The sequence below is a fragment of the Chiloscyllium plagiosum genome, chromosome 25 (genome assembly GCF_004010195.1).
Source record: "Chiloscyllium plagiosum isolate BGI_BamShark_2017 chromosome 25, ASM401019v2, whole genome shotgun sequence".
Taxonomy (NCBI): Eukaryota; Metazoa; Chordata; class Chondrichthyes; order Orectolobiformes; family Hemiscylliidae; genus Chiloscyllium; species Chiloscyllium plagiosum.
The window spans coordinates 25,418,556-25,445,240 of NC_057734.1; the positions used below are offsets into that span (position 1 = coordinate 25,418,556).

The 26,685-nt window shown below is 38.7% G+C and overlaps 2 protein-coding genes across 4 annotated transcripts in view; one reads left to right on the forward strand and one right to left on the reverse strand.

The window, feature by feature from the left end:
- The window catches only part of LOC122562678 (calcium release-activated calcium channel protein 1-like), a 13,099-nt gene extending 9,803 nt beyond the window's left edge, over positions 1-3,296 (forward strand). Inside the window, exon 2 of the mRNA XM_043715744.1 lies at positions 2,442-3,296. Coding sequence (XP_043571679.1) covers positions 2,442-2,984 — 543 coding nt within the window. The 3' untranslated portion in view covers positions 2,985-3,296. The remainder of the gene's footprint in view (positions 1-2,441) is intronic.
- Positions 3,297-5,746: 2,450 nt separating this feature from the next.
- morn3 (MORN repeat containing 3) overlaps positions 5,747-26,685 on the reverse strand; it is a 92,874-nt gene continuing 71,935 nt past the window's right edge. Inside the window, exons 5-6 of one of the 3 annotated variants that reach the window (XM_043715743.1) lie at positions 10,836-10,962; positions 5,747-5,835 (exon numbers count right to left, since the gene is read on the reverse strand). In XM_043715743.1, coding sequence (XP_043571678.1) covers positions 10,885-10,962 — 78 coding nt within the window. In that variant the 3' untranslated portion in view covers positions 5,747-5,835; positions 10,836-10,884. Of the gene's footprint in view, positions 5,836-9,189; positions 10,963-14,187; positions 14,359-26,685 lie in introns of those variants that run through there. The other 2 variants (XR_006315387.1, XM_043715742.1) reach the window with 2 other exon arrangements.

Here is a 26,685-nt window from a genome sequence, read left to right on the forward strand (position 1 = left end):
GAGGGGGGTAGACAGGTTGAGGCGGTTAATGTCCTGGCGGCAGTTGGAAATGAAGAGGTCGAGGCCAGCGCGGGGTGTCCAGGTGGATGCAGTGTGTTGGAGGTGGGCGAAGGGCACCTCGGAAGGTGGGCGGGAGTCCTGATTGTGAAAGTAAGCTCGGAGGCGGAGGCGACGGAAGAATTGTTCGACGTCCATCTGCAAGCCCAAACCATTTAAGTACTTTTTAATTTCTTCTTGGAACATGAACGTTGGATTTGTTGTCCACCCTTAATTGCTTTTGATGTGATGGTGAACAATCTTCTTCTTCTGCTATAGCCCAATACATTTAAGTGTTCCAAGATTTTGACTCAGTGACGTGCTCCATTCTACCTCGAAATTTCATTCAAGCACTGGTCCCTGCACCCAACTTACATTTTTATATTTTAGATTTATCATCCCTTCCAGCTCATTATTCTTGCACTAAATGCCATGCTCTCTGCAATTCACTCCTCCTTTCTCTCTCAAATTATCTATTCCCTGGTTCTTGCATTTATGTCCACGAGTCACGAGCAACATGTGTCCCTCCTGTTTCAATGTCCACTTTTTTCCTTTTTTATGCTGTAAGATTTTGGGTGTTGTTCTGAAGTTACAATTTATTTGGGTGTTTCAGTTTTTTTTGCATAAGAATAAGAAAGGAATATCACTCTTCCCTCGCTTCTTTGTGCCCCCTCTCCATAACCAACCCATCACTCTGTTTTAAAACAAGCCCTCAGCAAAAATGATATTAATGTTTCAGTTTAAAATCTGAGTTTTACAGCCACTAAAGTAAAATATTCCATTTGTTGTTCTAAAGTGCCTCATTAATCTGACACTGATAACCTTGGACTTTTTTTTGATTCACTCGTCTTTCACGAGATATATAGGTAGCCATTAACCTTCTAGTGACATATATTCTAAAGCAGTTCTTTGTTTCACAATTAACTTCTGTTTACAATTTAAGCACATTAAAGTGGTGACAAAGACCATCTACCTCAATACAGATCATTGTTTGCTTTCTCTGACCTTTTTAGTAGTGAGAAGCCTAAGATGGATTGATACTGTAAGCAAATCAATTGAAATAAGGTCATTTATTTTAAGCACTAATAAAAACTAAAATATACTCCTGTTTGAGCTTGAAAGATTGACTTTCCTGCTCCCCTGCCACTGTCTGATGTGCTGTGCTCTTCCAGCTTCACATCTATTGACTCAAATTTCTACCAACTGTATTTAAAACTTGATCATTCTACAAGAACAATCAATTTGACCTAAAAAAAAATGTTTAGATCATTGGTTCAATAGTTTTACATTGACTGACTGGAAGGTTTGTTTGATTTGCACTTTAACTGTGTTTCTCACTGGTTTAATGTTAGAGTTGCAGTCATGATGTGCCTTCAGCTGTATCTTAGTGGTTATATCTGCAGCAATTTCCTTCACTAGTCAGGAAATGGTTTGGTTTAAGACAAACTATAGACATTGGAACAATGTCAACAGAAAGCTTGCAAAGAGAAGCTATTTACATTTTGACAGCATCTTTCGCTGCTTTGACTATGATATGCTTGAAGTTCTAATGAAGAAAATTTAATGTAGTCTCTGTTTTTAATGTGGAGAAATGCAGCAGAAAACTATGCACTAACAAGTCCCATATATAATAAAATAATCCAATCTGTTTTAGTGACGGAGTCATTACTCTCTTCGTAAGGATATTAAGAACCAGGAACACAATTGGATAAAAGGAACAAAGATGTAGATGTACTAACATCTAAGTGGACAGCACCGAACAAGCTGGGGCTCACTTGACCCACATCTTTTCCTGTATTTATACAAGAGTACAGTTTGTCATTTTGTGGAATTCTTTTTAAAGAAAAATGATCTTACAAAATCAAAATATTTGTAAAGTTCAGCTGTGTTCAAATTATGGTCTAGGCTGAGTTTGCTGAGGGCTACAATAGAGATGTAAAAATTAATTTAGCATATTCTCTCTCTCTAAGGGGAAAACTTAACCATGGCTTTTAATTCTGATCCCTGTTGACAGTTTACATTTTTAAATGTTGGGGAAAGAAACATTGATATCAGAATTGACATTTCAGCTAAAATGTAATTGTCGCATAGAATTGCAAACTGCTGCCACTGCACATTCTTCTCTTTTTAAAAAAAATTAATTTAGGAACAGATCTTGAACAGGGTATTATAGTCGCTTATAGTGCTTAGTGCTGTTACTTGGTGAGGAAAGAAAATATTCCGTTTTGGATTGTAAATAGTACCCCAGAAAAGGGAGAGAAATGTTTTGCATGTTGTGAGAAATGAACAACCGAAGCAAGAATGAAGGATAGTGTGGGGGTGAGATGCATTAGGTGTGAAAGATGAAGCATTAACTCAACAATGTTTTGTAAATTCTAGAAACAATTTTTCTTTTTGTTTTTTAGGTAGCCATGGTGGAGGTGCAACTTGAGACAAATCGTGATATATATCCACAAGGTCTCCTGATAGCCTTTAGTGCCTGCACTACTGTGCTAGTTGCAGTACACCTGTTTGCTCTCATGATAAGTACTTGTATTCTCCCACACATAGAGGCTGTAAGCAACGTTCACAATCTCAATTCTGTTCATGAGTCGCCTCATGAGCGTATGCACAGGCATATTGAACTTGCATGGGCTTTCTCCACAGTCATTGGCACCTTGCTTTTTCTTGCAGAGGTTGTGCTACTCTGTTGGGTTAAATTTCTTCCATTAAATCATCCTGTGGTTAAAAACGAACAAAATAACGCATCAATAACATCTGGACAAGCTGCAGCTATTACATCCACAACTATTATGGTACCATTTGGAATAATTTTTATTATATTTGCAGTTCACTTCTATCGATCACTAGTAAGCCACAAAACAGAGAGAGTTGAAAGAGAACTGGATGTACTTGCACAACTGCAGGATCAGCTGGACCGAGGAGAGACGCACACTGCACCCTACTAGTTCTCATTTTGGATAAGACTGACTGACTGATTGTAAACTACGGGGAAATAACTTTTGTATAATACAGTTTACAGCACTCAGTGCATGGAGTGATTGAACTGAAGTACAAAAAGAACAATAACTATCTATTAATACTCAATGCTTTTGGATATTTTGGGACAATGACCAGTACAGATATTTTTGCTCCAGTTTTAAATTCAAATTAAATTGGTGCCATAAAATGGCAAAGTGCATGTATTTACTTTTGGATTTGTACAGAATTTAATTGGATTGTTTAAGTTTTCTTCATTAAAGAGATTGTGTTCTACACAGGATTGAGTGTCTTAATAGGGTAACTGTCTTAATCCATGGTTTTACTTCTCCACTATTTCATTGAAATTAAAGGTTGTATACTAGTGGTGCTTAGACAGTATCTAAGAGTTAGCTGTTAACTGTCTAATTAGTTGTGAGTGCTTTTGTGATAGGACTTTTCATTCGAGTTGATTAGTAAAATTGTTGTCTTGCCTAACTGAGTGCCTCTTGAATGAATGTTGTTTGTCCCTCATTGGTTGATTTCTTCTCATGTTATCATCCAAGCTATTAATTGTGCTTGTTATTTCTGCACCTTTTTTTTCAATCAAATGGTACTGAAGAAGGTCTCCCAATCCATTGTACTGTTGCGTATTTGAAAAAGTTATTCATTCTGTCTTTTTTTTTCTCCATAACCTGAAAACCTTCCCTTTTAAGTACATTTGCAATTCCTTTTGAAAGTTAACATTGAATTTGTTTCCACCATGATTTCAGATTATGCAGATTCATTTGCTGCCTTTATTTATTTAAAGTATTTTCCTCTGGTCCTAGCTTTTGTCAGTTATGAATCTGTGTACTCTTCCTAACCTTCCTGTAATAATTAGCCCGTCTATTTGTACCAAACTTCATAATTTTGAACACCTCCACTAATCTTTGTTAACCTATTCTGTTGTAAGAAAAACAGCCCAACTGAAATCCCACATGCCTACTACTGAAAATCTCTGAACTGTCTCAAATTGTATTGGGATATCCACAATACACATTCATCAGAGGATGATATCTTGTTTGCAGATTGTGGGCTGAAAAAAACAATACAATCCCTGGAATGATTGGAATGTTTTGTACCAAAACTACCCGAAGTAATAAATTTAACACTGCTTTCTGTTTGTGTTTTAAAAAATGTTGGGCAGAGTCATTTAGCTGCCAATGAGTTTTCTCATCAAGAAACTACTAGTAGTCTCTAGATATGACACCAGTTTTGAGGAACTATTTGAAATGTAATTGGGCTCCCAAGAACAGGATATTACAAACATTTTGGAGTATCGTGGTCAATCGGCTTCTGGCTATTTTGTAAGTTTAAATGTCTATACTCAAAAGCTGGAATCATTTGCACATCACCTTGGGTAAGTAGTCACTTTGTATAATTTCTCGTGCACATTCATATCTAAAATCAGAGTATTTACAAGTTTTGAATTCAGATTTATACTCATTTCAGTTGGGGAAAATAGTTGATGCATTGTGTGTCTCTGGCAGCAAGCCAAAGCATGGTGATTCGTTTTTAGGAAAGAACTCGTTATGTTCAATGCAGTGGCATGTGAGTTCTGTCCATAATGGGTTTTTTTTAAAAATCAGACCTGAATTACACTGCTCACCATGCCTCACTTCCATGCAGTAACAAAGGTGATCTTTTAGGAATTGTACAGAGTTCAAACTTCACGTGGTTACTTAGAAGTACTCAAAAGTACTCTCACGCCACCTATTTTCAACACTTGAGTCAGACTGGGTGACAACTTGAGTCATACCACTGCTGTCAAATGTGCATCAGAAACTACTTCATACTCCTAAATAGAGGTCAATACAATACCAAGTTTTGATGTTTGACCAAGCTACCAAAAAGGCAGGAAGGGGAAAGAGAAAAACTATTTCACAGATCAATGTCAAGATGAACTTAAAGTAATGTATTGTGAATGTTGAAATTCTGAAATTGAAATTCCAATTGTCTTGTCATATTTATTCCCTCCTGGTGAACTCTGCCTCCTATATTTTTCTAATGAAGCCCAACATAAATATTAGCCTCAGCAATTTCAAATCACAACATCAGATAGTGGCTACTGATTACTTTTTGCTCTGCCTATTTATACCTCTTCAAGATTACCTTTTTTTATTTCTCTCCTATGCTCCTTTACAATATCCTTTTGGCTTGTATCAACACTGAGATCCTTCTGCTTGCTTCCACCATCTTACCCACTCCATTTCTGTGCCTGTGTACTTGCTTAAAACTTCTACTTCTAACAAATGGCCAGTTTGAAACCAGACCTCTATTTTTCTTCTTTGTGTGGATTCTGCTTGACCAGTGGAGTACTTTCAACAATTGGTTTTTAATTCCAATGTAATTTGTCTGCATATGCATGTCACAACTTGACTGGTATCTTCCACACCCTCTTCCTTTTGTAGCAGAAACAGTATTTTGGTACAAAGATTAACTTTATTACCCTCCAATATTGTGTAGTTGAGAGTCACAAAAATCTTCAGAAAATTAGCCAGTACTAACATGGATAAAGTGCATTTTGAGAATTTAAGACTCCATTACAAAGCAACCAAAAATATCAAACATCAATTATCTGACCCAGCCTGAAATGTGGATATAGTGCAGCATGCTACTGAATATTTGAAAAACATATTAAGTATTGTTCAAATGTTCCAAATTCAGGCCTGTTTAATGAAGGAAAATAACCTCATTATAAAGTTGGAGTTGCTTAAACATTTAAATATGACATTGAATGTAACTAAGTTGCCTTTCATCTGTACCTTTTATTCTTCTATTAGTTTTCGGTCTTGCAATCTATAAGAGCAAAAACATACCTCCTTTAAAAATTGATTTATAAAACAAGCATAGAAATGTAACCGGAACACAGTTTTCACAGTCAGTTTTAGATTTCAAAGCATAGTTCACTTAAAACAGATGCCATGTACTTCCTGCCTACATGACATTGCTTCCTGTAAAGCTTTTCTTAATTAAAATTGACATTGCAGATATTTAAATTCATATAAACACTTGGTTTAGCACCTGATTCAGATCAGTAGTGTTTGGCACTAAAGTTTATATATTTTGCAACTTGTAGAAATTTTTATTGAATAGCACACTCTGGATTTATGGCCTGGGTATACAGTACAGAAATGAAGCCAAAAATGTATCCACCTACAAAGTTGAACTAAACAGAATTCTCTGATAGGAAGTGTTATAACACCCACTAATTTTGTTATTTATTCCCAAAATATTTTATATCTCAGCCTTTTTTACATTTGCTACTTATTCATGTTACATAAATCTTACAGGACCTGCAACACCAACAGGTCACTTGGCTCAACAACTCAATGTTTGTATATTTATGTACCCATCCTGTCACTCCATCAACAAATTCCTCTTTTCTCCCTTATGTTTCTCAGTGACAATGGCTTGTCTATCACTGTTTGATTTTACTGCAAAATGTTAGTCTAACTATTCCTATTTCACAAAATATGTCACTGTTAGGTTTTTTGAAATATACAACAACTTTTCCATTTCTGGTGGCTGCTTGTAACTGAATAACCCAAATTCTTCAATATTCTGAAAGGATTGATAATTTCTAGCATTGCCAAATAAAATGTTTAACCCAATAAGCCATCCCATCATTAGATAATTATTCCAGAAATGCTTCAACATAAGAAGGAATAAAGGTTTCTGACAAATAAAAAGTAGTGACAGGATACCATCCTTCGTGGAGTTATTTCAGTGGCAACAAGAGAAAAACGTGACCTTTTGAAGAGATTTGCTCACAACCGTTGTTTTTGAGTCCTGGCATCATGACGTTATTTTTGATTTCAGTTAAGATGGCTGGCAGAGGCATGTGATTTTTGGTATAACTTTAAGTGAGATGCTGAGAGAATATCTGGTATGTCACATCATTAATCCCATAATGCAAAAACGGCTATGGGCTGAAACACATCTAGACTTCAAACAGGCATGACAACTGGCTTTGATATTTAGAAACTGCAGCAAGTGGAGCTGATGAGCTACATGGTATTTTAACAGAAGTGAACACCCTCGCCAGGCGGACTGAGCTTGGGGAACACCACTTGAGTGAAGGCATAGCCTCACGCAAAACATATCCTGAACAGAAGGACTTTAGGTCAGCCCACAGCAAAACCTCAAACCAAAGCCAAGCCTCTGCCAAATGGATACAATTTTCTTGAGAATGGGGCTGGCAGCCCATTGTAGTTGCTACCAGTATACAGACTTGAAACAGCAAAAGTGTGTCCCTGAACTGAGGAAGAGAGTTTGCACATTCTCCCCATGTCTGCATGGATTTCCTCTGGGTACTCTGGTTTCCTCTCACAATCCAAAGATGTGCAGATTAGGTGAATTCGCCATTCTATATTGCCCTTAATGTTCAGGGATGTATAGGTTAGGTGCATTAGTTAGGGGTGAACATAGGATAATAGAGTAGGGGATTGGGTCTGGGTGGATTACTCTTTGGAGGGTCAGAATCAATTCTAACTCTAAAACTGTTTTCAATTTGTGTAGGATCTTTTAAAGGGTGTGAAATCTATCTTCATGATCTGAATTTGAAGATTAATATAAATGCAAAACCTACAACTATAACAAATTGGAATATTATATCTAATATAAAGTTTGACAACTGTGTTTTAATTAATGGTTAAAGTGATTAGATTTTAGATTAGATTAGATTACAGTGTGGAAACAGGCCCTTTGGCCCAACAAGTCCACACCGACCCGCCGAAGCGAAACCCACCCATACCCCTACATTTACCCCTTACCTAACACTATGGGCAATTCAGTATGGCCAATTCACCTGACCCTGCACATCTTTTGGACTGGGGGAGGAAACCGGAGCACCCGGAGTGGTTGCTTTTAAACTTTAAACAGCAATGGAAACAGACCCTTCGGTTCATGCTGACCAGATATCCCAAATAAATCTAGTCCCATTTGCCAGCTCTTGGCCCATATCTGTCCAAACCCTTCCTATTCAAATGAGATGCCTTTTAAATGTTGTAATTGTACCAGCCTCCACCACTTCCTCTGGCAGCTCATTCCACACACACATACTCTGCGTGAAAACGTTGCCCCATTGGTGTTTTTTATATCTGTCCCTTCTAGTTCTGGACTCCTCTGTCCTGGGGAAAAAGACCTTAGTTACTCTATCCATGCTCCTCATGATTTTATGAACTTCTATAAGGTCACCCTCAAACTCCTACATTTGAGGGAAAGAAGCCCTAGCCCATTCAGCATCTCTCTTTAGCTCAAACCCTCTAGCCCCAGTAACATTACTGTAATTCTTTTCTGCACCATTTCCAGTTTAACAACATCTTTCCCATAGCAGGGAGACCAGAATTGAACACCGTATTCCAAGAGTGGCCAAGCCAATGGCCTGTACAGCTGCAACATAACCTCCCAACTCTTATACTTAATGCACCGACCAATAAAGGCAAGCATACCAAGTGCCATCTTCGCTATCCTGTCTACCTGCAACTCCACTTTCTCAGAACTATGAACCTGAACTTCAAGGTCTCCCAGGACTTTACCATTAAGTCTATAAACCCTGCCCTTATTTGCCTTTCCAAAATGAACAGGAAACTAAACTTCAGGAACGTTGAGCTTTCAGCAAGCACCTTACACAATTAACCACTTAATACAGAATTTTTGCTGCTGTAGTCATTAAATTGGCTAGTTCACATTTTCCATTATTGTGACTTTAAGAGCCTGGAAGTGTTAAGACCATAGAAAATGAAACTTGCCAATGACTATCTGACGATCTCAGATCTTCCCAGCTTTCATTTTCCTTTCAGTTAATGCAGTCATTCTGGATTTTCAGAAGTTGAAGTTAGATTTATTATAATGTGGTAAGTTATTCAATAAACTGGTAGTTTTTTTAAAATTAAAACATTCATCCCACCAAGTAACCCATTTGAGAATGGTTTACTCTCTCAAGCGTCCATTGTTTACAAATGAGCTTAGATACGTTAGCATCATTATGCTACTTTACTATGGTAACTTAATGGATAAAGAACATTTTTGTTTTCTGTTGATTCACTTTCAGATAGAATCACTGGATAGCAAGCAAAGCAGGAGGTTATTATTTTCCCCTCCTATGTTTCATTTTTATAAAATTTAGCAATTAAAACAAACCACAGTTTCTCCTGTTGCAAGTTTTAGTTTCTGATCAACCACAATGCTGAAAAACAGTTACTTGTTGAAAAAAAAATGGAAACACAATACACTGGCTTGAACAAAAGCTGGAAATCTTAAAGCAAAAAGACTGCAGCCACCAAATCTTTCGATGAGTCAGATGTTGGGAATGAACAATTTCTTCAAAACTGAAACATATTATTATGGATTAACAAACTTTAACTAGAAAGTCAACAAAAACAAGCTGGTAAAAAAAAATACTTTTCAGACCTATGGGACCTTTGTGTGCAATATATATATATATGTAAATGATCTGGAGGAAAACATAGGTAGTCTGAGTAAGTTTGTGGATGACACCAAAATTGGTAGGGTTGCAGATAGCGCGGAGGAGTGTCAAAGAATACATCAGAATGCAGGTAGATTATAGATTTGGGCAGAGAACTAGCAAAGGGAGTTTAATCCAGACAAATACAAGATGATGCATTTTTTGGAGAATCAAATTCAAGTGGGAAATATACAATAAATGGCAGAACCCTTAGGAGCATTGACATACAGAGGGATCTATGTGGAAATGTCCACAATATCTGAAAGTGGCAACTTAAATGGATAAGATGGTCAAGGCAGCAGACTGAATGCTTGCCTTCATCAGTCAGGGCATCAAATATAAAAGTTGGCAAGTTATGTTACAGCTTTTTACGCCACATTTGGAATATTGCACGTGGTTTTGGTTGCTATACTACCCGAAGGACGTGGATACTTCGGAGAAAGTGTAGAGAAGGTTTACCAGGATATTTTCTGGTCTGATTTTATTCACAAGGAGAGGTTGGATAAATTTGCACTGGAAAGGTGGAGGCCAAGAGGGCAAACTGATCGAGGTTTACAAATTTGAGATATAGATAGGGTGGATCGTCAGAAGCTTATTCCCAAGGTGAAAAGGTCAACTGCAAGAGAGCACAGATTCAAGGTGAGATGGGGAAAGTTTATTCACACAGAGGATGGAAACACTGACAATGGAGGTGGTGCAAGCAGGAACATTTATCAAGACACAAGATAAGCGTTGCCAAACATATGAATGGGAGGCAAACAGAGGGATATAAACCACATATGGGCAATAAACAGCGGTCTAAATAAGGACTAGGAATCTGTGCAAGCTTGGTGTGCTAATGGCCTCCTCCTATGCTGTATTGTACTGTATACGGTGCTTAAATAGCAGTGCTATTGGCATAAGGCAATAAGAAGCATAACGCACAAAGTTTAAGTAGTTCAAGGAAGAATGGAAATGTGAAAAGTCTTAAAGATGGGAATAAGACAAGTAGAAAAAGAGCAGATTAGAATCAAGTTGCCATTTGATGATGTGGGCAACAGTATCAGATGTTTATCCAGTGGAGAATATTGAAAGCATCTCTATTTACCTAGTAATAGATGAATGTGTATATCCATCAGATTATTCAATTTAAATACAGCAGATTATTCTTTGCAACAGAATGTATGCTTTGTAGAAAGGTTTTCTTTGGATTTGTTGCAGAAAGTCTTGGCAAACTTGCATATGCATAGTGTACAAGTAAGTGTAGTTGAGTATTGTACCAAAGGCAAATTTAGAGTTTGTGTATGTGAGATTGATTATATATGCCATTCTGAAAAAGACAGTCATTTACGTCATTTGAATTTTGCTATCTTGGACTTGTGGAAGAGAGGAATCAACGGTTACGTATCTTCTTCATTTTTATCCAGAAATCTTGATCTGGCTCTCTCCAAAACATAAGTTGGATTGCGTAGCTTAATCTGGGAGAGAAACAAAAACAAAATGCCTAAATCTCTGTTGCAGCAGTTACCACATTTGTAACAATAAGCAGTAGTTATTAAAATTATACATTCATCCTTGCTTGGATAACAAGATGATCAGAGTCGAAACTCATGTAGAATGTATTTTAAATGATAATCATCTGATTCAAATTTTAAATTATTATTGTAGCTAATGAAAAGTTGAAAGATTGATGAAAAAGCTGTAGCTTTTTAATAGACCTGCTGAACTGAACAATATTCAAATACAATTAAATAATAATAAAGAAAAGCAAAGAATCATTTACACCAGAATTAGGACCAGAAATAGGTAATAGAACTATTGTCTGGTGGAGCCCAGATAAAACTACCAACCTCTATGTCAAAAGTATGTTATAAACTAATGTTTTTGCACATAGATGGAAACATTACTAGCTTCAAGTTTCTGACAATCATTAACATGGAATTATAATCACTGATTTCCATAACTATGCATGGAAAAAATTCTGGAACATAATTGCACAATTAATCACATTACTTGGGAAACCTTATTTAATTAAACGGTCATGTTCATTCTTGTTAATGACCTACGAAAACGGTGGTGGCTTGTTAAACAAATTACCTACCACAGATCACTGGTTTTCTTATGGTTTCAAATCAGTCCAGACATAAAATCTCAGTGGTGGAGTTTAGAAGACATTTAGCTCATTGTGCTAGTGCCGACTGTTTGTTAGAGTTTTCTAATAAATATACATAATCTCTCCACGCTAGCTTACCTGACCAACATCAAAGCAGACTTATTTCTGCAGGAGTGCAAGATACTGTACCTCAGCAGCTCAGAAAATGGTCCTGTGGCCCGCAGGCCATCAGTTTGGTTGGGGGGTAATGATTGTTGTTCCTCTGGCCTGAATATTCTGCTGCAAGGAAATAACTTCATCTCCAAAGTTAAGGAGGTGGTGGGTAAGTGTGTCCTTGTAGCAGAAATAATATACAGAAATGCTCCCCAAGACTGGTTTGTATGTACGCCCCAGTGATAAGAGTGCATGTCTGATGGTCTTTCAGTAGTTCCCACTGCTGCAGGTTACATCCAGGCCAGTCATTCTGACTGGTGATTTCAACTGTATTGTCAATATGGCTGGATGATCTGGAGGGGCTCACAATAAAATGGATGCCATGTCCAGATTCATGATGGAAACAGATTTAGGTCTGAATTACATTAGGTTCAGGGCAGAAATATGAAGTTTTGTCTGTGGTTTCTCATTAAAGGTTTTTTCTCCCTCAAATAAGTTTAACATTGCATTCTTTTAGGTGGGAGCCAACATTAAAAAGTGGAGTGCTTTAGATCTGAGGAAACAATTTAGGTGTTGTCACATTCAGACCAGGTTTAAGGTTTTGTACCAGAACATTAGGAGTATTTTGTTAATTAGCAGGATTATTTTAAACAAGTTTGAGTTGAGCCACATCTGTGTCCATGTTGAGATCAGAATTGTTTAGATTCCCTACAGTGTGTGATGTTCTTTATAAAATCCTAAAGTCCAAGAACTAATGTAAGCGGATGGGAAACAGGAAGGGAACCATTTATATCTCTGGCAATCAAACGACTGTTGGAGACCCAGGCACCTAGTGAGTCCCAGCAACACATTTTCAGAAAAAACTCAAGGGCATAGTAACCTTGTAAAAAGACCGACATTGTAACAATTCTCTCAAATGCTCTCTCACACACATACTCTCTCCCTCATGCATGCATGCACTCCAGTTTATGGGGTGAATTTATATTTGCATGTGCATTCTATTTTGCTCAAAAAATGCATAACCTATCTTATAAATTCCATTTTACAAATAGAACCAGTCTGATTCAAAATTAGGATACAGATAGACTTTAACCTCACGCCTTTAATGCATTGTCTGAGCTGAGATCGCACCTTTTGTTATAAAACCTTAAGCTATCTTGAGAATGTGATTTAAAAGAAGTTCTGGGATCTACATATTAAAGAACTGAAACTAACAAACCCATTCTAAAAGATGAAAGACTTAAATGTTCAATGTATGATTTCAGCTACATGAGACTGTAATCTTTGCTATGAATGTGTCCTATGATCCTGCTTCACAATCACCTCATGAAGAAGCAGAGCTTCAAAGGTTAGTGCCTCCAAATAAACCTGTTGGACTATAACCTGGTGTTGTGAGATTTGTTTTAACAGTAGCTATTAAGTTAGGTTTTTATTCCAGACTTTTATTTAATTCAAATTTCACCATCTATCATGGTGGGATTCAAACACATATCCTAGAACATTAGGCTGGGGATCTGGATTACGAGTCTAGTGACAGTTACACTAAGCTATACCTCCCACATAGTAGGATAGTAATGTATTTAAGGAAGAGAAAACAAGTGGCCCATATAGTCTGCTCTTCTAATATCCCGTTTCTTTTCTCTCTACAATAAGTCTAACATTTAGAAAACTTCTTATATTAGATCTATATACTTTTTGAAACCCCGGAATTGAACTAATTGATGCAGAAGTCTGTTCCATTTCTTGATCACTGCTTCAATGAATATTTTCATTTGTTGTTTTTTAATTATCTGGAAACAATGATGTTGGTGTCAGTGACCTGTCCTTATTGGGTAGGAAACTACTAAGTACTGTTTAAACTTTAGTGACAGCCCTATATTCCTCGAGGATTCATACTAATGTATCAAATTATTCAACTATACAGAACTAAATCTTAAATATAAATTTGTACCTTGAGTGTAAATGCTGTATAACTGTACAACTATTTAATAATTTAGCAGAGACAGTCAGTTAATTGCAGTGGTTTGACAACATTGAGTATGGTTGTATAGTGGTTCTATTACTGGAATGCTTCTGTTAATTACACTACTGTTGAATTTTCTAACAGTTAATCCTTGAGTTCAATATTTGTAGGCATTTTCTATATCAGCTTTTTCAGAGACGTTAAGTATAATGGAATAACTGCAGATGCTGTAAATCAAAAACAAATTGCTGGAAAAGCTTAGTAGGTCTGGAAGCATCTGTGAAGAGAAATGAGAGTTAACATTTCCGGCCAGTGACCCTTCCTTAGAACTGTTCAGAGATATTATTACACATATCTGGGGCTTGAACCTGGGCCTTCTGACTCAGATATAGGCACACTACCATCGCACAAGAGCCCTCACAGAGACACGAACAGTGATATTCTCTATACAAACCTGCTCAGAAATGTTCTTACATGCTTCTGGAGCAGGTGGGACTTGAACCTGGGTCTCCTGGTTCAAAGGCTGGATCACTACCATTGTGTCAAAGAGTATGGTGCTGGAAAAGCACAGCTGGTCAGGCAGCATCCGAGGAACAGGAGAATCGATGTTTCAGGCATAGGCCCTTCGTCACTGTGCCATGAGCCCTCAAAGAGGTAGAGACATTGTAATTATTTAAATGTGGCTCAGGTACAGAAAGAAAACTCGATGATCTAGATTAACTAAATAAACCTCCATTTGTTGTCAAAGTAGTTGTGAGGCAAACAAATGCAGAAACTTCAGACGAGGGGCAGATGCACAGTTAAACTCAAAATTCAGAGGTTACTGTCTCAGTGGTTCTCTTCACATTTAGAAAAACAAATCTTGTTTTCTGGTTCTCCACTGAAACACTGGTATGAGATTATCATATTTGCAAGGTCGATATAAACTAAATCTATCACAGATTCCTGTCCATTTCAGTCTGAGTACTTTTTTGATAACATGGTTAAGTGTTAATTACACAGAAAGACATATGCAGTTGTTTTCCCTGTCTACTCAGGTTGCCGATGTGCAATCTCTTTCATTGTGACATTACAAGCTCACAATTCCTGAATATGTCTTGCAAAAAAGTTAAATCCTCAAAGTATAAGGACATAGCTAACCAGCAGTAGACGTCAAGCTTGGAAAATGTTGGAAAAACTCGGGTCTAATGTATCTGTCGGGCGAGAAACCGAGTGAAAGTTTTGGAACTGGAACAAAAACTTGTAGGTTTTAACTTTTTTTTCTCTCTCTCCACAAATGACGCCAGACTGGCACTTTTAACAGCAATTTTGTTTTTGTTTCAGATGTCTAATATCCACAGTACTTTGCCTTTATTTAGTGGCAGATGTTATTCAGTGCCTCACTTCTACAAATTATGGTCTGTTACATTTCTGTTGGTTGCTTATGATATAATCTGACATTAACGCCTGACATGTTTTCTTCCATAACAACAGTAACTACAACTCAAAGTAATTTAATATAAGAAGTATTTTGACATATCTTGATAACAAGATTTAAACAAATCCACATATTTCAAATAGAGAGGTAAATTTGAAAATTCATAAATATAGCCACTGGCATTAGTTTGTCCTACCAGTGGATAAAAATATTTAGCAGTTGTCGATTTTAAAAATAATTTTTTTCAACTTTTACAAGGAAAAGATGCCAAATTGATCTAGATTTTGCTTCACAGTTCCTATGAAAATGTGAAAAGGTTACTTAAGTCTTTAAAAATCTTACAATAGCAATTTTAGAAATGGGCAATTTATTACAGAAGTTTAATAATAGTCGAGAAGTTCTAATATTCTGAGTTTTGAGAGTAATTTAGGTAGCTTGTTCAGAAAACATCAAAGGATTTCAAAGTGTTAACTGAACCAAACATTTAGTATTCATCATTATTGGCTTTATATCAAAGAGTAACGCATTTTAATTCAACAAATCATTATTCATTATGATGTTGCCTTATTGTCTTCAAACTTTCATTTCATACCATATTCAGTCAAAAGAAGACAATGATTACATTTAATGGCATCATTCAGAAGAATTATTATTCACCACAAATATATTTATGTGTTTGACATAACATTAGCAGATGGAAATATTTAATTTTCTAATGATTCCAAGCACCTCTGAATTTCAGGTATTATATGCCCTAGTAGGTTAAAGAGCCCTCATCTAAAATAAGTCCAAAGTAAACAGCACTCTCAATCCCATTGACATGCGCATATGCAAAAGAAAATGCAAGGAGAAGGTATTACTAACAATGCTGTGAATGTATGTTGAAATAGGATATTTTTTACTGCCATTAACTTTGGATGTCAGTATTTCCTAAAATGATAAATGTTTTGCTTTGCTTCAGAGGATTTGATATCATTTTTAGTACATATTCTCTCCAGAGACACTGTTTCAACTGCTTACAGTAATTTTATTAGATTTTTTTTAGATTAGATTACATTACAGTGCACACTGACCCGCCGAAGCACAACCCACCCATACCCCTACATTTACCCCTTACCTAACACTACGGGCAATTTAGCATGGCCAATTCACCTAACCTGCACATCTTTGGACTGTGGGAGGAAACCGGAGCACCCTGAGGAAACCCACGCAGACACGGGGAGAACGTGCAAACTCCACACAGTCAGTCTGAAGACTGTGTAAAAACTAGTTCTCTAGTTCTTTCATAACACTGCCAAAATATCATTCAACATGATTTCACCTAAGAGATTATTAATATTTTAAAAATTACCCAATACATTAAAGTATTGCTTAATTTTTCACAATGTGATATAGAACACAGAACATTACAGTGCAGTACAGACCCTTCAATTATGGTTACATTTCTTCTTGGGCTATGAGCAGTGCAGGCTGGACCAGCATTTCTTGTCCATTCATTTTGCTCTTCAGAATGTGGTTGTGCTCTGCCAATATGAACTGCTATAGGTACATCTGCAGTGATTTTTTTCTGTAGTAAGTTTGATAGAATTGAGTGGCTTGCTACACCATTTCAGAGAGTAATGAAAAGTCGACCACATTGCTGTGGATCTGGCATCATGTAGACCAGACAAGTAAGGATGGCAAATCATTCCGTTGAATGACACTAGCAAAGCAGATTGATTTTTATGGCAAGTCAGTAGTTTATGGTCATCATTAGACAAGCATTTTGTTCCAGACTCAGTGTCATAGACTTGTACAGCACAGAAACAAACCCTTTAGTCCAACTCGTCCATGGTGACCGGATATCCTAAATTGATCTAGTCCTTTTTTGCCCCACATCCCTCTAAACCTTTTCTGTTCATGTACCCATCCAGATGCCTTTCAAATATTATAATTATACCAATCTCCACCACCTGCTCCGGTAGCTCATTCCATACATACATGCACCACCCTTCTGTTTGAAAAAATTGTCCCTTTAGACCTTTTTACATCTTTCCCCTCTCACCTTAAACTAGGTGATTAGAGGAAGGTTTAGGGGCGATGTCAGAGGTAGGTTCTTTACACAGAGAGTGGTGAGTGCATGGAATGCACTGCCAGCAGTGGTGGTAGAGTTAGATACATTAGGGACATTTAAGTGACTCTTGGATAGGCACATGGAAGTTGGAACAATGAAGGGTATGTAGGTTAGTCTGATTTTAGAGTAGGGTAAAAGGTTGGTACAACATCGAGGGCCGAAGGGCCTATGCTATGCTGTACTGTTCTATGTTCTCTAGTTTTGGACTTCCCTATCCAGGGAAAAAAAACCTTAGTTATTCACCTTATCCATACTCCTCATGATTTTGTAAATTTCGAGAAGATCATCCCTCAAACTCTGATGCTCAAAAGAAAATAGCTCATGCAGCCTCTTCCCTTAACGCAAACCCTTCAGCCCCAGCAAAGTCCTTGCAATTCTTTTTTGCACCCTTTAAAGTTTAACAACACCTTTCCGATAGCAGGGAGTCCAGAACTGAATGTAGTATTCCAAAAATGGCCTAACCAATATCCTGTACAGCCACAACATGACATCCCAATTCCAATGCACTAACCAATAAAGGCAAGCATACCAAGTGCCTTCTTCACTGCCCTGTCTACCTGTGACTTCTTCAAGGAACAATGAACTTGAACTCCAAGTCCTCTCTGTTCAGCAGCACTCCCCAGGACCCTATCATTAAGTGTATAAGTCCTGCCCTTATGTGCCTTAATCAACTAATTGAATTTAAATTCCAATGGATGCCATGATGGGATTTGAGTCCACCCCATCCCCCAGATTACTAGATCATTAGTTTTAGCATTATACCATCAACCCCATGACCACAAGTGCCTTGGCAATATAATGCAGAGTATGATTCATTCATATAGTGCAAATATAACCCCTTATTAACAACTATGCCATAATGTGCAAGAACAGTCCATGTAGCTCCTCTAGCTTGTTCGCCAATCAATGAGTTATAGAACCACACAGTGCAGAAACAAGTTCTTCATGTCACCATGTCTGTGCCAACCAACAGATACCAATTCCACCCTGCACTTGGTCCATAGCCTATTACGACCTGACATTTTAATTGCTCGTCCAGATACTTCTTAAACTTTGCAAGAGTACCTGCCTCAAGAAGTGTGTTTCTAAGACACTTCAGCCTGGAGAAAAACATTCTTACGACCTATCCTGTCTATGCCTCTCATAATTTTGTATACCTCAATCAGAGCCCTTGTCCCTCTCCTTTATTCTCCTCTGTTTCAAGGAAAACAATTCCAGTGTATCCATTCTCCCCTGATAATGAGACTTTCTATTCCCAGGCAACATACTGATGAATCTCGTCTTCATTCTCCTCCAGTGCAATCACATTCTTCTAATAGTGTGGTAACCAGAACTACACAGTATTCCATCTACAGTCTAACTGATGCTCCATAAAGTTGCAACAAGGCTTTCCTGCTCCTACATTCTCCGCCCCAACTAATGAAGGCAAGTATCCTGTATGCCTTCTTCACTGGTCTATCCACTGACACCTTCAAGGATCTAGGGACTTGTAAATTCTTTACGTAAATCCTTGCCCTGTTAAGAGTTCCCAAAATGCATCACCTCACACTTATCAAATTAAATTCCATATGCCACAGCTCTTTCCAATTTGCCAGCTGATCAAATGAACCCGAGCCCATCCTCCTATCAACAATACACTAATTTTCATGTCATCTGCAAACTTATTAATTATACCACACATTCTCATCCATGTTGTTAATATACATAACAAATAGCAAGGGTCCCAGCACTGATGACAGTGGTACATCACTGATCACAAGCTTTCAATCACGGAAACAACCCTCCGTTATCATTTGCCTCCTGTTTGCAAGCCAACTTTGGATCCCTGGATACAAGTTTTGAGGATGGAGAGCACACTGAGGAGCAACTAAATTGTTATAGTGAATTGGTCTGTGCAACGCTGACAAATTCCAGAGGAAATGGTAGAGGCTGGTACAATTACAACATTTAAAAGGCATCTGGTTGGGAACAAGAATAGGAAGGGTTTAGAGGAATATGGGCCAAGTGCTGGCAAATGGGACTAGATTAGTTTAGGATATCTGGTCAGCATGGATGTGTCTGACTGAAGGGTCTGTTTCTATACTGTATCTCTTTATGACCTTATGACTCTAAGTGCAAATCTCTAGGAGAAGTATGAACCCACAACCTTATGACACGGGAGACAAAAGTACAATCAACTGATTATTGAACAAAGTTATTAAGCATCTTCAGAAAGATAATTTATATCTGTCTAGTAAAGATCAAAGCTCAAGTTCAGTTTTGCAATAATTCGTATTGGTGGCCTTGTAAGTTAGTGCTGGTATTAATGAGGTCCTGCTCTGTTTGCATCAATCAGAGTGTTTTCTGCTGATATACAGAGGGCCTTTTGTCTCCCTGAAACTCCAGATACCACCTCACACAAAGAAGTACACTCAGGGTGAAGCAACATGTAGCCAATACAAGAGCAGTCGCTTCCTCAAATCTCAAAGAAATCCAAAAGTGTGACTTTTTCATCCGACCAGACAATTCATTAAATTGAATAGACAGTGATGACACATTTCCTCCATCCAAGCCACTTATTCCGAGAGTCTCAGGGAATGTGAAGTTTTGGAGTGGTTATTCCATGTCATAGTGTTTTAGTTCTAATGCAAAGCCATTTATTGAACAAACCTGTGGTTTGAAGTCACTTCTGTATTGCTGGAATTCTATCAGCTACACTCCCATCTAACTTTACAGCCATTAACTTAATAACACTAGAAGTCCATAATTTCACGCAATCAATTCCCACTCCTCTGTAAATGTGAGCACCTTGATAGATGTGGACAGTAGTAATCTCCATTTATGAATGGATGCTCTTCAGTGAGGACAGCAGGGCTTCTGTGATGGAAAAGACACTCCAATAAATAAATTAGTCAGTCAAGCCTTAGGCGTGACTGTCATTTATAGCTGCTATTGCTGTGTTTAGCTATTTCTCCCAGGAGATCTATTCGCCTGCTATGTCATGTTCATCTGTGTGGTCATTCTCACACACCCACTACAGCTCCTCTGCAACCACTCTGACATCTGACTGTACCTGAGCAGACTCTGTTTCTCTGGCCCCTTTACTTTACCCTCTCGAAAAGATCTCTGTAGCCTTTCAGCTTGGAGTAAATGTCTCGAAATACTGATGTTCTCTTTTCAGGATGTCACTTCTTAAGAGTCATTTTTATTCTGGCAGTTTCAAGAGAGCTTCATTTGCTTTGCGATTTGTATATGGAATCTTTTCGTACATTCAGATTTCAAAAGTCCCTATTTTCTTCTGGAGATCTTCACATATTGTCCATACATTTTGAGGCAAAATACAGGAAAGTGGTTAGAATGCAGCACCTTCTGAGTATTTTCACGGTAGTTTTTCTGATAGTTAGCAAATTTTACAAAGTTAATACCAAAATAGCAGCTAAATCTATGAAAACACTAGATACATCAGGTGGGGTTTGTTCCTGTGACAATCTCATGTTCAAAAGGCTGAAAAGCACAAGCCCAATTAACGAAAGCGTATAATTTCTTCTTGCTTTCAGCTGCTGTACTCAAATTCACACGCTGCTTAAGTTTCCAGACCCTTTATCTGTGAGGGGATTCTTGCAGTGATCTTTATTTTACATACTGATCGAAATAAAAGTAGTACCACACGGCAAAATATTGGGTAAGAGAAAAGGAAAACTGAGATGATTGCTTCAATTGTTTGAATAAAAATTGAAAGCATTTTCTTACCAAAATAAGCTGGAAAGCAAAAGAGCAGAAAATGACCTTTACCTGAAACAGGTTGGTTCCCTTTTGTTGTTCATAATACACAAAGGTTGCTGTGTTGGCAGCTGAATTCACTTGAACAAAGTCATAGCAGGAGGAACTGGTTTATCTATGAGCTCACGTCAATAGAGTGCTCAAATTGTTTTAGTGAAAGGACAGCTCAGTTATTGCCTGTCCTGACTGGCACAGTTTGCAGATGCCAGTGGCCCTCAGCCAGCTTTTCCAGGTGACCCATTATTTGAGTGAGAACATGGTCTGTCAGGATTGTGAATGCACCAAGTTTTACTTTCGAGGATTTCCACAGAAAAATTAGGAAGGGGAGGAGATCATTTAGCCTCTCGGCTCTGTACTGCCCTTCAGTTGAGACTATCCCTCCAATGCACCTCAACCTCATTTATCCAGCCCTCACCTCACAGTAATCTCTCACCATCAGTCTGGAAGTAGCTCCACTCAGGTTACTGGCTTGGCATTATTTCACAGAACAGGAGAGCTGTCCTAACCAAAGCAAATTACTGCAGATGCTAAACCAATAAAAAACACAGAGAATGCTGGAGAAACTCAGCAGGTCTGGCAGCATCTATGGGGAGAAGTACTGAGTTAACCTGTCAAGTCTGATTTGACTTCTTCTGATGGGTCTTCTCTCTCTCAGCCCTGGGCAACATTTATTCCTTAATCAACATCACAGAAACAGATTATTTACTCATTGTTCATGTTTCTGCTTGTGCACAAATAGGCTTCCAGACATTCTTTTATGGGATGCGAGTGTTTCTGGAAAGGCCATCATTTGTGGTCTTTATCTAATAATCTTGGAGAAAGTGTTGATGGGCTGTTTTCTTGTTCCATGAGGAATGGTGATGATTAGTATCCCTACAGTGTAGCCAGGAATTCCAGGACTTTGACTCAATGACCTTACAATAGAGGGGTGACAGTATTTTGTTGGTGCAAAGCACTTTGGGACATCTTAAGGTTATGAATGGTGCTATATTGATACGCGACCTTTGTATACTTGTGGAAAACATTTGAACTCATAATGTAGATTTGATTCACCAATGGCTCTGAATGGTTTCTTGCCTTAGAGTCATAGAGTTATCGAGATGTACAGCATTGAAACAGACCCTTCGGTCCAACCTGTCCATGCCGACCAGATATCCCAACCCAATCTAGTCCCACCTGCCAGGAACCGGCCCGTATCCCTCCAAACCCTTCCTATTCATATACCCATCCAAATACCTTTTAAATGTTGTAATTATACCAGCCTCCACCACTTACTCTGGCAACTCATTCCATACACATACCACCCTCTGCGTGAAAAAGTTGCCCCTTAGGTCTCTTTTATATCTTTCCCCTCTCACCCTAAACCTATGCCGTCTAGTTCTGGACTCACACATTCCAGGGAACAGACTTTGTCTATTTATCCTATCCATGCCCCTCATAATTTTGTGAACCTCTATAAGGTCACCCCTCAGCCTCCAACACTCCAGGGAAAACAGCCCCAGTCTGTTCAGTCTCTCCCTATAGTTCAAATCCTCCAACCCTGGCAACATCCTTGTAAATCTTTTCTGAACCCTTTCAAATTTCACAACATCTTTCCGATAAGAGAAGTTTTTTTTGCTAGATGTGGAAGGTTTGAGAGATCCCGCCTTACATAAAGTGCACAGCCTTCCCAGTTAAAGCTGTGAATGGCTCCTGAGTACTCCTGCCTGCACAATAGGCTGCTTTGTGAGAGCTTGCACACAGCAGGCAGGAATTTTCACAAAGTAAAGATCATGTCTTTTTATTTGTGTATTTTGGGTAAGGAAATGCTTTAAAATCAAAGATTGCTGAAGGGAATGCTGCACTTTTTGAAGGCAGGCTATCAAGCACTCAGAGCAAGCACTGTTTACACTGTTCAGTTGGTGAAGGAAAGTTCAGTTGCAAGTGAACTGGCAGCAGGGAGTGTGTACAAAATGAGATTCGGCTGAAGACAACTAGCTGATTAGTGTATGGAGTGCTGGCCAGTAGTCAATAACAAAGGCCTTCTGCCTGCCAACAGCTATATGATTGGCTCCCCAGTCCTTGAATAGCTTGTGGATAAAAAGGATATAGCCAGAAACGTTTGGACCTCTGATTTGGAATGGTATCCATCAGTCTACTCTCAATCATCAGCCTGGTGATGGAGGTGCCATCAATAATGCTAACAAACACTGTTCTGGTCACCCTGCTATAGGAAGGAGATTATTAACTTGAAGATGGTTCAGACAAGATTTACCAGGATGTTGCTGAGAATGGAGGGTTTGAGTTATAAGGAGAGGCTGGATAGACCGGGACTTTTTTCATTGGAGTTGAGAGGGTGATCTTATAGTGGTGTATAAAATCATGAGGGACATACATAAGATGAATACCAAAGGTCTTTTCCTTAGGATGGGGAAATTCAGAACTAGGAGGCATATTTTTAAGGTAAAAGGAGAAAGATTTAAAAGGGACCTGAGCAGTAACTTTTTCACACAGAGGGCGGTTTATATGTGGAATGGAACTGCCAGAGACAGTGGGAGATGTGGGTAGAGTTACAACATTTAAAAAACATTTGCATAGGTACGTGAATCGGAAAGGTTTAGGAGGATATGGGCCAAAGACAGTCAAGTGGGGCTAGTTTAATTTGGGAAACTTGGTTGGCACGAATGAGTTGGACCGAAGGATCTATTTCCATGCTGTACGCCTCTGTGGTGTCCCTTTCTCTGTCATGAAAAACACCCACAGCCTGTAGAAAGCTTTGTTTATTTCCCTGCAAGATGTCACTTTTAACCAGTAGCTCAGAGACTTTGCAAGTTGTGAACCAGGAGCTCTGTACCTCCTGTAATCCAGAGGAGATACTTGGAGAAGAAAGATTGTGGAGCTGGACAAGCAAAACAATCATTTCAGCAATTCCTGTCGACAGTGCCCATTGAACTACCTTCCCAGTTTTGCCCTCCATTCGTAACAGCAAACTTTTTTGTGTCTGTATGTAGAGGGGGATTTATACAGTGTTAGACTTTTAGCAGTCATTGATGCTCACCTATAGCTAGAATCTGTTCATTTATAGATTACATAAATAATAAATCATAATTCTTGTTAAGTACAGAAACCTGGTCCATGCTTTCTGTCAGCTTGCATCTAAAAGAGAGGTAACTTGGGGAAAGCTGTGTAGGTTAATAACATCTTTAACATTTGTGACAACTCTGGGAATAGCAGGACTTCATTCCCCCACGAGGCGTGACAGCACACTCATTGCTACAGCAATTGAAAGGAAGGTCTTGCACTTAACATGTAGAGAAGGGAAGATGAGACAAAATTCATGGTATTTATGTCTGTCTAGTTGAGATTTTCAGACAGTGCACAGGTACATTTACAGATGATACCCTTGCTGGTGCTGATTCATACAATAAGACAAAACCCTAGGCCACTTGAGTCTATATTCTGGGCTTTTCCTCTCCTTTTCACGGTATTCTGAAATGGCTCTGCTACAGCTGGAGTCGATGGTATGGACATTCTAGCTCTGGTACCATCTGATTTCCCTGTCCTCGCTGTGCTATGTAGATATGTAAACCACAGTTTAGCTAAAGTTTAGTTGCTCCTGTCATAACTTGCATCAAGTCCTGCTCATCCAATATTCTACACTTGCTTCCAGCCTGCTAAAGCTTCAGATTTCAAATTCTCATCATTGTGTTTGTACCTTCTACCTCTGCCAAGGTATAGCCTTCTGCAGCTTGACCCTCATCCAATTGTGCACAAGGCCTCTCACTTTGCTACCCACCATTGGCATTCTTGCTTTACCCTCCATCAGGGCCATCAGCCCATCTAATATCTATTCTCCCTTCACTGGATGACAGTTTTTGTCTCTTTACTTCTCCGTGAAGTGGACGGGAATATTTTCTATCTCAGAATCACTTCATCATGAGCTATATATTTTCTGGCCCTCAAATGTCCATTTAAAAGGATAAGTTTAAAACTGGTAAGCTCTCATGAGATGGGCACTACACGCTGATGGAATAAACCCCGAGATCCTTGTGTGAGAGTAGAGGCTGGTGATGAACCACCAGAGTGGTTATTTTCTGGAACAGTTTAAGGAGCTCCTGAGTTCACAGCCCCACCGTCCCTGAGCCAACCTTCCCCACCCTCGTGTGCCAGTCTCGCTGCGAGTGGAACAGTTTGAAATCCACAGTGAGAGTCTTCATCAAGTCTTAAAATTTCTACAGTGTGGAAGCAGGTCATTCAGCCCATCGAGTCCTCAACAACCTCCGAAACAGCATCCTGCCCAGTCCCACCCCGCCATTGTTTCCCTGTAACCCTGCAGTTCCCATGGCTAACCCGCCTAGCCTCCACACCCCTGGACACTATGGGCAAGGTAGCATGGCTTAATCTGCACACCTTTGGGTCTTGTTGCCATTTTACCTGTTCCAACCACTTATGGGATTGCTGGTTTTCCTGGGGATCTCATTAAGTCTACACTTGGTATCCTTGTACACTAATTCTTCAATTTAGGAAACATTTTAGTTGCTAGTTGAACCAACATGTCTCAATTAAAAAAAAGTTTAGCAGTTCCCTTTTAAAACTGTCTCATTAGGTTCAACCAAATGCCTTTAACATCCACAGAAATTAGATTGCACGCAAAGCAGAGCAAGGCTTGCCAATAGAAGGGCAAATGGAAGTCATCCATGTCTTCCATGGTCAAATTTAATGACTGCATTGGTATAAAAGAAGGAGAGAGAGAGAGTAGATATAAGATCCCAAATGAACTTGCAGTTTGTTCATCATGTTTCCTGGTGTCTCAGCTATCGAGATAATAGTACAATAGAGTCTGCTTCCAGCAGCTACTGAAACTAAGAGATTTCCACGACACAGTATTAGGTTGAGCTGCTAACGCACTGTAGAAACTTTTCTGGTGGCCTGTATTGTTCATATTATGTCAGTGGACTGTGTGGATGGAAGAGAGATGCTTTTTTGATGTTTAAAGGCCTCTAGTGGAATGTTGGAATTGACATGTCAATAGAAACTGGTGGTTTTGAATGATATTATCTTATTGCTTATACAAATTCTACATATTGAGGAGAATGGTTAATTGGGTAAAAACTGTCAAGTTTTAATTCTGAGAAAGCAAAGGCCTCAGTCATAGCAACCGCATCCTCAAGTGGAATGGACATGAAAAGGGAAACTGGTTAGCAGCGAGGTGACTGAACATAAAGGAGAATATGAAAGCTCTTGTGATACAGCGGTAGCATCCCTATCACTGAAATGGGAGACCCGGGTTGAAGTCCCATCTACTCCAAAGGTGTATTATAACAAAATGTAGGAACAAATTACTGCAGTTCCTGGAATCTGTACTGAAAACAACAAATGCTGGAGATCACAGCGGGACAGGCAGCATCCATGAAGAGAGAGCAAGCTAATGTTTTGATTCGAGATGTTAGCTTGCTCTGACTCCATGGTTACTGCCTGACTCGCTGTGATCTCCAGCATTTGTTGTCTTCAGTGTGTTATAACAACTTTGAACAGTTTGATGAAAAATACCCAAAGGATAACATGGGCAGCTTGATTGTTTCCTTTTCTGCTTAACAGCTTTACCATACTTTAATTTGGAAGCGCCATGTAAGACCATTAGACATAGGAGCAGAAATTAGGCCATTCAGCCCATTGAGTCTGCTCTACCATTCAATCATGGCTG